This window comes from Plutella xylostella, chromosome 3 (assembly GCF_932276165.1).
Source record: "Plutella xylostella chromosome 3, ilPluXylo3.1, whole genome shotgun sequence".
Lineage (NCBI taxonomy): Eukaryota > Metazoa > Arthropoda > Insecta > Lepidoptera > Plutellidae > Plutella > Plutella xylostella.
In genome coordinates, this window is record NC_063983.1 from 7,572,846 (window position 1) to 7,585,361 (window position 12,516).

General features: G+C 35.3%; 1 protein-coding gene and 1 long non-coding RNA gene across 3 annotated transcripts in view; one reads left to right on the forward strand and one right to left on the reverse strand.

The window, feature by feature from the left end:
- Window positions 1-10,398, forward strand: part of LOC105388118 (synaptotagmin-15) — a 115,835-nt gene extending 105,437 nt beyond the window's left edge. For both annotated transcript variants that reach the window (XM_048624714.1, XM_048624708.1), the window contains exon 12: window positions 8,208-10,398. In XM_048624714.1, coding sequence (XP_048480671.1) covers window positions 8,208-8,335 — 128 coding nt within the window. In that variant the 3' untranslated portion in view covers window positions 8,336-10,398. The remainder of the gene's footprint in view (window positions 1-8,207) is intronic.
- Window positions 3,841-5,452, reverse strand: LOC125489292. Its single transcript, XR_007266862.1, has 3 exons — window positions 5,162-5,452; window positions 4,792-4,934; window positions 3,841-4,329 (listed from the first exon to the last, which is right to left on the reverse strand). It is a non-coding gene; the product is annotated as an uncharacterized LOC125489292 (long non-coding RNA).
- Window positions 10,399-12,516: the final 2,118 nt, after the last annotated feature.

Genomic DNA, 12,516 nt, shown 5'->3' on the forward strand with positions numbered 1-12,516 from the left:
AAAGAGACCTTGACCAGCCAAGGGTATGGTGAAGGAATGGGCTCACGCGTCCTAACCATACACGAAGCACAGGGATTGACGTACGAATCCGTTATTATCATAAGAACAAAAGATAAAATAAAGTTGCACGATAGCATACCTCACGCAGTAGTGGCGCTGTCGAGGCACACCACCGCCTGCACCTACTATGCGGATGACACCGAGGACGCTATCGGCAACCTCGCTAAAACGGCAATAACAGCGCCAAAGAAACGCATCCTCGAGTACAATCTAAAAATGGCAGTTAAGAATCGAGACGAAGAGGTCATTGCACTTTCTGGGGAAATGTTAAGAAGGCAAAACGGGGCGGAATAAATCATAAAATATAATTTTGGTTAAGAGCGCAAAATATAGGTCAAATTGGGAAAATAATTTATATAACTAACCTATTGATTATGATATCATAACTAACTATTAAAATAAGTTATCTTTAAGAACAGAGTCACACACTAACATCAGGCAAAACATGACCTATAACGACTGAGGGGCCGAGCCATTGCCAGGTGTCTACTAAGTTCTCCGAAGACAGCTGGCATTGGCCCTGTCCTTGTTAAGTTTGTTGCCATTACTAATGTAAGTGTGACTCTGAAAACCATTAATTTAAAAAAAAGGAAAAAAAAAGAAAAAAAAAAAAAAAAAAAAAAATTCTTGTATAATGAGATACACGGCTGGGGGTTTTTAGTCGGTTAACGCCCGACACTACCTGGGTCCTCTTCCCAGGTGTCCATGTGGATTTTCCCCCAGCAGTGGAAAAAAAAGGGAAAAAAGAAAAAGAAAAAAAAAAAAAGAACAATATATATATAAAAGATAGAATATATATACCTATATATAAATGAAACTTCCTTACCGAGTAGAAAGTAGATAAAAGAATTAAAAACTATCTCATAAAAATTACCACTCTTCAAAAGGCACGGACATAAAGTCTGTGGAGTGATAACAATTTCTTAAAAAAAAAAAAAAAAAAAAAAAAAAGGGTTGTAGCTTAAAAATAGCTACTTCTCTAAATCCATTTCCGTCGGTAAATTATATTTAAAACACTATAAACTAACAAGAGTTTAACCTTTCATTTATGGCAAAAAAGATAATATGAATTAATGATTTAGTATTTAAATCAGATTTAAGAAGGTCAAAGGTACAATTGCTTTCAGCAAAAGTTCACTTTGAATTAATGATGACGTACACTCAAGGATTAGACTTGATTTATGAAGAAATTTCGCTTTATAAGTACATACTTACGTACATTAGAGAAGTGTTTTTACAGGTCTACTTAAACAAGTTTATATTAAGTTTTTCAGCTTCAACATACCTTTCAGTGTAGTGGCTGTATAATGTACGTACTTAACACAAATTATTCATGAGATTTCGTCCAATTTGCTCCAGTATACTTTACGCTGCATTTCAAGCGAAAAAACATTGCAGGGATTAGTATAATGAACTTTACTTATTCATATAGTTATGATGAATAAGTAGTTAAGTAGATATTAAATATTAATTGAAATCACGGCAATTTCATTATTGATCGACCAGAATAGAAGTCACTGTGATCGAAACTGCTGAATAGTATATATTTAGATAAAACTATATACAGAACTTTCTTTCTTTTACCTAGCTTGTATGTATTATTAAGAAATGTTATAAATAAATGAACAATAAACAATAAACAATAAACAATGTAAACCTACTAAATATGAACCACTCACCAAACTTATCATTATTAGGTAATTAACTATAAGTAAATAAATAATACCTAAGCATATAGAACTCAACACGTGTATCATACATAACATATGACTTTACGACAGTCTGTTATTGATTGCCTGTCTGTTGCCTCTTCGGTCTATAAATTACCTTCACAGAACTGGGCCGATGTTCCGCTAAATTTATATAAACTCATATAACATCATCGATAAATCATCTTAATTCTTTAATATTCTAAATATGAATGAACAAAACTACAAGTTAAGTTGACGATAATATCGAGGTGTAGATTATAGGTTATGTAGGATAGAATAGAATACGTAGTGTAGTCTTCGATAGAATAATGTAAGGATTTTGTAAAGTTCATCTGGTAGTCATTTATTATATTCTATTTTTTACAATTTTTTACACAATTATAACAAAGCGTTACATTTACAACTGACCGTTGGTATATGCCTAAAAGAACTAGATATTGTCCAGGCGTCTGGGGGATTAAAAGATAAATCATTGTCTTGGTATTTCGTAATTAATTGCAAGGGATTTCATGCGAAGAATTATAAGTAACTATTCAGACAGTGCTTAATTAGTTTCATTAGCCTCAGGACTTTAGCTCCGAAATGTTACAGTTGGTACTAGGAATATAATAATACCTAATATGTTCGTAGGTAAGTATATTTAGATAAGTAATTACAGTCTTGACTTATATGGTCCCCAAAGGACTAGTAGGAGGTACATAAGTGGTAGATACTGTACTCTGTTCGGTAATGTAATAAATATGTTGTCTTACTGTCCATTTACTAGTACCACCCCGACTGCAAAGAGTTTCTATGGTTTTATATTTTTTTTGTATAACATAAAAGATTTAAAAAAATCTTTTTCGATGTGAGATTACATTAAAAACAGACACTTAATAAAATAAGAACTTATAATTAACCTGCACATCAAATACATAATAAATTTATAACCTGATTATGGGAAAATATAGTGTGTCGTGTTTTTCAGCACTGAAAAGGATGTATCCATCAGACGTGGCACTGATTTTGACCTTTATGTTAATAACTAAAGGTCAAATAATTTAAACTAGACCTAGTAGATGAAGAAACAGTTTGCAAAATTGTACAAAAATTAAAATCAAATGCACTAGGATATGATAAAATATCTCTGGATATGTTGGTCCTTACATTTCCACGTACATTACAAATTATAACATATATATTAAATTACTCCTTACAAACATCAACTTTCCCTAAACTATGGAAAATCGCTCTAGTCAATCCTATTCCTAAAAAACCTGACCCCACTGACTACAAAGACCTAAGGCCAATTAGCCTGCTATCCACTTTATCAAAGATCCTGGAGAAAGTTGTACACCGGCAAATGTCGAATTATCTCGAACTGAATAAAATTCTACCTTCTGTTCAATCCGGGTTCCGTAAGGGTAGAAGCACATCTACAGCCCTCCTCGACGTGGTGGATAACTTACTGGCTTCCCAAGATAAGGGTAAAGCCACCATCTTGACGCTGCTAGATTTTTCCCGCGCATTTGATACGATTAATGTCTCGCTGCTGCTGGCAAAATTATCGTACTACGGGTTTGACGCTAACGCGGTGAAATGGTTTTACAGTTACCTAGACCAAAGATCGCAGATTGTGAAACTGAGAAAAAATGATGGCAGTACTAGTCTCTCAGCGAGCTATCCAGTGACCAGGTGTGTACCGCAAGGATCTATTCTGGGTCCACTCCTGTTCATTCTGTACGCCGCAGACATCACTAGTGAGGTGCAAAACTGTAATTTCCATGTTTACGCCGATGACCTTCAAATATATTTGGCGGGGCCCCCATCTAATACTGATTACACATGTAAACTTATCAATGAAGATCTTGAACGGATTGCAAAGTGGTCAAATAAAAACTCATTACATCTAAATCCAAACAAATCCAAGTACATGGTGATTGGTACAAAAAAACAGGTTAAAGACACTATTGTACATAATCCGAATATAATATTAGATGGAGCGGTTATAGAACGAGTTACGGAGGCGCGCAACCTCGGTCTTATTTTTGATAGCAGTCTGCGTTTTGAAAAACATGTCATGGAAATTATCAGAAACTGTTTTTATAGACTAAAAATCTTGTACAAAATGCGACCTTACTTAAATGTTGACCTCCGTATCCAATTGTGCGAATCGCTTGTACTTTCCAAACTAAATTATGCTGACACCGTATACGGCCCTTGTTTATTACGCACAACGGAAAGATTGTTACAAAGAGTACAGAACGCCTGCGCGAGGTTCTGCTTTAATATACCTCCGCGCGCTCATGTTACACCGTTCCTTAACCGTTCAAACCTGTTGAAGATTGCTGCGAGGTGGAAACTGCATCTGGCCACTCTCCTCTTCGGTGTGGTGAAGCACCAGTCGCCAGATTATCTGTATGATAAGCTGGCCTGGGCCCGTAATCACCACACTATTAATACCAGAGCTGCAACTTATCTCATGCTGACTCCCAAACATAAATCTGCCATGTTTCGCCATAGTTTTAAATATCTCTCGAGCGACATATACAACAATCTCCCACCGCCTATCCGAGGTCTGAAAACAATTAATTCTTTTAAGTATCGTTTTAAGTCGTATTTATTAGCAATGCAAAAATCTATTTTATAAAATTGCACTTACCACGACCTTAATAATGTCCTCCTAGCCGAATTTCGACCACGGCGGCCAATCTCAACTGAGATCAGCCATCTACACAGGAGTAGATTATAGTGCCCAAGTGTGTGCGCAGTACACAGGAGCACTCTCTGTTCCATCACTCTCATAGCCCAATGGGACGGATTGACCGACACGACTGGAGAGAGCTAGGCGCAGGACCGACTGCTTTACATGCCCATCCGACAGCATGGATCGTTTCACTGTTTCGGACATCAGGTGATCAGCCTTCTATGTCCTAACCAAACTCAGAACCACAATTTAGAAACACAAATTGATGGTCCCATCCGGGAATCGAACCCGGGACCTCTGGGTCATGAAGCGAAGCTTCTACCACTAGACCACCACGACCTTATCCCCAGTGCGTAAGGTAGGATTTCCATTGTTCCTGGATCTGCTTGAACACGGCGATGGCATGTGCAATAATATATACAAACTATTGGTTTTATTTATGTATTTGTATAATAAATACTGTCTCCATAGGTAGTCTGTAAATTAAAAATATATGTATATGTTATTTCATTCTTAGGTACACACACACACACTTTCTAGCATATTACACTCACACATAGGCATACTATACTATACTCACTAACTCACATTTTAATTTCACACTAGGTACACAATATGTATGTATTTGTTTAATTTAAACTAAGTAGGTAGGTATATAGCAAAGTGGTTTAGTCCTATAAGATATTATCTGTCACACACTCACCATTAATAATGCATCACAGGTTATTGTCAAGTCTTGTTTTGTTTTTTTTAATTATTCTGTTTCTATTTTGTTATATCTATTTGGCACCTGTGCGCGTGCGACGAGCGCAGCTGGGCGGGCCTCTCTGCCCTGGCGGTGCGAAATCCCGTTTTCAGGAGTACACGTGATCACGCTGCGGCGTCGCTCGCGCAATAACTGTTTTTTTGTCAATATTATTTGTATTTGTTTCGTGCGTCACGCTGGGCATCCACTGAAACACCAGTGCTGTGTCCTTCTAGTTCCTCTTAGGGCCCAGCAATAGCTGAGTGGATGTGCCTTTTTGACACGCAGCATATTGTCCAATGTTTTGTACTGGTACATATATTTTTTTTGTTTGATTTAATTATTACTTAAGTTCTTTATATATAAGTACTTAGCTGTTTTTGAAAGTTACTGTATTTTTGTTTTTTAATTTTTTTTTGCTGTGTGTCAAATAAATGATTTCTATTCTTCTATTCTATTTAAATATTTTAACTTTTACACCTGTAAAAGGATTATATTATTATCTACTTTAAAACTCATTATGAATTGCGAAACGGCAAGTAATATTTATAATTAATATTTGATTAGCCTTCTTTTATTTTTACCCAATGAACAGCGAAATTTTGCGAAAAGTAACAAATTCAAAGGCAACAAAAAAAACTCTATAGAAAATTTTAGAATCACTACAAAGAGCCTTTTGCGAAAGCCCTTTGTGAAAAAATCGAACTCTTTTATTAATCCGTAAAATATACGAGGGACCTGAGGGGTCACTCTATATGACAAAAAACTAAGTTTCAGAGCGCTACTACGCGAGCTACGACTCTATCTTGTTGTATTAAACGTGCCGATTGCGCGACGGCTCACGTTTGTTCGTTTTTCGTCAGCATAGAGTAACCATCTTGCAGTGGAATGGGGTCCTGTTACTACCTAGGTACATACATTAAAAGGATTTACTAGCATCTATGTAGTCTAGGTACACTAAATGTGTGTCTTGGCTAGACCTAATACAAACTTAACGACTATTTAACGTCGGATTACTTAAGATGAAATGAGGTAAGTGAGAAATAGTAGTCGGGACTTCTGGGACCTTGCACATTGTATATTTCTCTTAAATTGATGAAGTGTAAATATAATAATTATGTAAAGAAGCTTAATATTAAATTAATTATTATTATATTACAACGCTAACTTTGTAACGCATAGAAGTTGGGATATTATAAATTATAATAACCGCTAGCCTAAATAAGTGAAGAAGAGTAAGACGTACAACGTCAGTGTCAAAAATTGCTGTTACCCTAATAATATTTTTTTTGTTGTTAGCACTGTTTCTATTGCAAAGTTATTCTAACTCGTACGTGCCTGAAAATCTTTACATAGGTAGGTATATGCTTCAATTTACTGACGGATCAAAACTATGTATATTGCATTGAAAAGCCTTTCAAAGGTTGGTGATCCAATTTTCCAAAGGTCAGCCAGCTGAAAACGAATACCAATCACATTTATTTTACCCATAGTTCAAAAATATGTCTTTTAAACACTTGCAGGTAAAATTTGAACAGGGTGTTGGAATAGTGCTAGCCGAAAGGGGTAGACTTATGAGGTCAAGTCCAATTTTTGTTTTTAGACTTTTGAAAGTTCTTACGTATTGTGACTTTTAATCAGAAATCAACTTGAAGCGCTGTTCCATAATATATGGGATTGAGTAACTACGTAGTTATGAAACATTTTTTTCTCACGATCGATGTCAGAATTGGTCTCGTAATTTAATTTTAAGTATTTCGGGTACTGACCTGCAAATGGGAAACTGTAAAATTCCACCCTGTATAAGTAATTCGGCCTTAGCTTCTGCTACATAAAGGAAATACCAAAACATTTATATGGTTTTTTAAAGAATATCGACCTAATTGAAAATGTATACAACCCTGAACCTTTTTGAGGTAGAAAATCTTATGATATAGATCTTTCGTGTTTTCATTAAGTTATGGCTTTTCATTAATTATTTGATAAGATAAATTGAAAGCACTTTTAATCAACCCAGTATGAATATCTAAATGCCTTTATAAATAGCGGAGGCACTAACAGTTCAATAGAAAGTGATTAACTAAATGATAAAACTGATTGGTAATGAGCGCAAATAAGGACGCCATTAAATGTGTTTATCGATTAACCTTATCAATAAAAACGATCTTAGAGAGTGAAACACACACAGATAGACACGTAAAATTCATATCACCTCTCTATTTCTTAACATTTATTCTATGAAACAAATCTAATGTTACCTATTTGCTTTCAAGTATCTGAACTGAAGTCAAACCGACTAAAGAAACCAATCGGTCACATCTTTATCATTCGTAGTTCCCAAAAAAACTAAGTTCTAATTTGTCAAGATAAAGATCTTTTGTAGATGGAAACGGTTGGAAGAGCCATGCCAAGCATCACAGGGCTGAAGTATAATTTATGATCACAGGAAAAAGATAGCGGAAAATCGAAAACTTTAAAACTTATGTATTTAAATGGCTTCGTAGTAAATTTCCAGATTTTAGGGTTTCAAACCCTAAAATTGTGAGTAAAATCAATTTTATGTTTATATAGACTGTAAAATTGGGGAATAAAATTATTATTTACCTTCTTGTTTTTATCCTGGTGACTTAAAAAGACAGGGCTACGACGCGACGGCTTCTAGAGCTCAATTCCGGAGGTTCGAAGATAAATTACAGAACCCGAGATAGGTATATCTCCGTTTAAAATCTCCCCTAAAATGTTTGTTTCAAATCGATAGCTGATCGCGGTCGGCCGCCTACATTGTTCGCCAGACCGATGTCCAGTGTGTGGACATAAAATATAATAAAATGATTCATACTTCCCCATAAACCACTGTATGTCCAGCAAAAAAACCGTCCGCCGTCTGGTCTACGAAACAGTCCGATCTCTCTTGTTAAGAGCAGTCAGTTTTGAAAATAATAAAGCTTATAAATCAATAATTTCATACACTTTGAACCATAAATCTACCCCTTTTTTGTTCCAGATCGCCTGCTGGGTAAATTCGTGCTCGGCTCATACATGTTCGCTCGGGGGCGCGCGCTGCAGCACTGGAACTCCGCGCTCGCATCACCCATGGAACAAGTCAAGCAATGGCACCCGCTCACCAACTAAAAGACAACCTCGGAATTTTAAGGCGGCGACTGACTTGAGCACTTGACCGTAACGTTACGTTCACGGCGAGCCAAACCGTAATATCATTTATTCGGGCGAGAAACCTGTGAAAATTCTTCGTAACGTAACGTAACGTTACGATGAAATGTTACAGTGCAGCGATCACAGGATTCGATGCTATTTTCGAATCAACACAAACATATTATGGAAAAAGAACAGTATCGTCAACTGTCACTGTCAAAATACAAGGCAAGTTTGTCAGTTCCAAAAGAGACATTTGTTTTTTTTCCATACGTTTGTGTAGATTCAGAAATAGTATCGAATCCTGTGAGCGCTGCACAGATCAGTCGCCGCCTTTACTGTACATGTGTTTAAACCAATTAGCTGAACTCAGGAAGTGGCACTCTGGCAGAAATTACTTTCCTCTTCCAATTCTCTTTAACAAAATTTTACTAAGTTATTTCTATGAAAAAAAAAGTGGATAACACAGCCAAATTAGAATCGGGCCCCAAGTCTGCTTAATTATTAATTTTATAGATGGCGAATGAATTTTAACTCGAAGAATTAACATATTTGCCAAACAAATAACAATTTCTCGTGTTTACATCCAATTGACTTGTACAGATGTTGCAAAAAGAGTATACCTAATAAACCGAAACCTACTTGAGCCGAGTGTTATATTCTAAGCTTGAAAATGAAATCAAAATGTTAAAATGCACCGTTTACTACTATTTCCTAAAGCTAGAGTGACCACTGACCATCCAGATACGAAGGAAAATATTGAGTGGAACTTTTGAAAAATATGGAGCTTTTACCTATTTGGACGGGATGGAATGTTATTGCTAATTGGTTTATTTCCATGTCTCTTGATTTATACCTATAAAAGTATTAACGGATAAATCAGGCCAAAGAAATATGGACTTGTAGTGAATGTTTTAAAGTTTTATCATTTAACTGTACAAATATTCGTATCTTTAGTTTTTGAAAGTTATTAATCTTGATGTTTTAGGTAACTATTTTTTAATTTATCGTTTTACAATTTATACTGTAGATAAAAAGTACCTAAGTACCTATATTTTGTTAAATTTATGTACCTACCTATTAAGCGCAATCTCAAACTATCGTAAGTAAATGGATCCATTAAGTATAGTAAATATGTATAATATTATATTTTTTGGCCTTAAATAATCTTAATCTTAATTGAATTCTGCTTTAAAGTGATCTCGCATTTTAATATATTCCGCAATTTTATACTAACATAAAGCATACATCTCATTAACAAACCTCATGGTACACTCTTCTTACTTACTATTTATATTTTGTTAACATAAAAAAGTACAATGACACTCATTTTCAGAATTTTGGCAAATAAAATATGCATTGTTTACGTATGGTCCGCACTATCACAAAATTACTGTTTGTTCTTGTAACCCTCAAGTGTATTTTCTATAACCTCACTTTAGAAACTAACAAGAATCCCTCAATGGTAGCTATTCTGAAGGCAGAAATTTCAATTTTATCGCTATCATACTAGCAAAAATGATATATTTACGGGCACATCATACGAGTAGAGTCGAATTTTAATCAAAGAAATTAAGGTTTTGACAGCTCTTAAATTAGAATTTCTGCCTTCATAATCGACATCAATGTATACATACTTATGTATAAATCAATGGTATAAAATTACAATCCGCCCTTCTTTCTGACATATTTTTTGTAAATGCACACAATATCGGGAGTTTATAAAGTGTCGTATTTAAATTAGATTTAGCATAATTTATCAAGAAAATATAAACAATATTATACTGTAGCAAAAACACCAACTAATCATTATTTATTATACCTATGAGTATACATTATAATAATTATAATATGAGTGTAGTCAAATTATTTCCAAAATATACATTTGACAAAGATATATATTTATAAATGTTAGTATTTGTCGTAATCAAAGTATAAATAATATCTACACGTAGTAATTTGATATTACAATAATTTCGATATTCCTGCAATTGATATCATCAATAAAATAAACTATGTAACGCCAAATTGGCGAATGTAAACTGTATTTTATTTTTCATTTCCCTTGTGTGTACATAACCTGTGAGCTGAATCTAGACTCGACTTTTGATAGCTAAAAGTTAATATAACACTTTCACTTCTTCTGATATTTTATTATGTAAGTACTACAATGATCAACTCCGAAAATAACAAAAAAATATTACTCAGATGATATGCAAGTGTTCTATCAAAAGTGGTGAAATTAGGCCTACGATGATTACAACCTAATTGATTACAATGACGAATTTCACGGTTCTACCTTTTTTGGCATAAGATTTATTTGCCTAATCTCGTATTGCATAGTAACGTTTGGTCAAAGTCTCGTTACGCCGAAAATCGTATGGCATAAATCTCGTTTAGTAAAAAGTTATTTCGCATAACATTGTTTAGCCTAATAATGGTATGGCCAAATCTTGAATAGCCTAATAATGCTATGGCATAGGTTTATTAGGATTATACAAAGTAATAATATTCGTTTGGCTTTAACTTTGACGGAGCGTCTCCCTACATAGCGCAAACTGGTGCCTTGTATTGTTTCCGCTGTTTGGAAAACGCTCCGCTCCGCTTCGCTGCGCTCCGCTTTGGTTTTGATGAACATGTGCACCTAACACGCTCCTCCTCGCTTTGCTCGTCGTCGCACCTATTTTTAGGTTTCGATCTCATGGGGTTTGTAATAATTATATTAGTCGTTAACTTTCGATTTTTTGATCATACAATATCGTGATTTTCGGGATGTAGGAGAAAAATACCACAATTTGTACATTTACTACATACTTAATACTCGTATATTATTTATAAAGATAACATTAGGAGAAACAAGATTATACATAGGTATAGACGAACATAAATTTGAGCAAACGAAACTTAGGTGTTTAAAGATTGTGCCTAAAGAGTTTTAGACGAAACGAGCCTTATGCCACATAAGTCTTGGCAAAGTGATGGTTCGGCCAAAAAAGTTTAGACCATACGAGTTATGCGAAATGAGTTTTGGTCAATAAAGATTATGCGAGATGAGCGGAACCCGAATTTCACTTCAGATTGAGAAGCGATTGAGTTTACAGCCCATGTAGTGTAGAGGTGAGTATACAATACATAGCGTTAGTATTAGAAGACATTTTGAATTGGTTAGGTATTGTTTCATTGAATATTCATTGACTCTCTGCCCACAGCCCGCAGTCTATCACAGTTTAAGCTACTGCATAATTGTCAAAGTGTCCTTAGCACAAGGTTTGCTCCATGGGTAAACAACGTCATCACAGAATTAGTTTACTCTGACTGGTCCCATTGTCCACTTATCGGTACCATACGTATTGCACCAAACGGTTTGTCATAAATGTACGAAGAATCGGCGAGAATGCCGATGAAGAATTACCAAAAAAAATATCAAAACCCACTGAAAGCACATTTTGAACTTTTATAAGCCTATACCTAAAACAGAAGGGCTAATACGGGGCGCATTGAAGACGTGACAAGAGTTTTGCATCGCGCTCACTCACATCGCGCAGCCTCAAGAGCGAGCGCGACGGATAACTCTTGTCATGTCTTAACAGCACCCTGTGCTACAGGGCCAGGTGAGAAAACTTATTTTTGAAGGTGAAAACTTCAATTACACGCGCAAGTTAACTTGAAAGTCATAAACTATAGTTGAAGCGTATAATTGTTGCTGCCCCTGTGTACCTAGATGATGGCCGGGAGGCAAGTTGTGTTGTGGTACATCGAAACCCACTTTGATGTTGACAACACGCCGCCCGCCCGAACTATTGTCTTGGGATTAGTACCTATACAGGTGTTGCAAAAGTGTAGTACTAAAGCCTGAAAGGTGCGACAAATTGTTTTAAAAAAATGCTATACAACTTAGGAAAAATCGCGTTCTTTGGCCGCTGTTACACAGAAGCTTTGTGAGTCCATTTTTATAAAATTCACCCGCTTCTTCTTGTTTTAGCACTTTTGCAACATTCTGCATAATGTTATGCACCTGAAAGAAGAAAGAAAGAAAGAAAGATAAAACTTTATTTGACAATGACAGCAATCATACTTAATTATATACACAATAATACAGAACTTACGTATAAATTTGCTGTCCGCCAAAAAGGCGTCCACTCAGCTATTGCAGCGCCCTT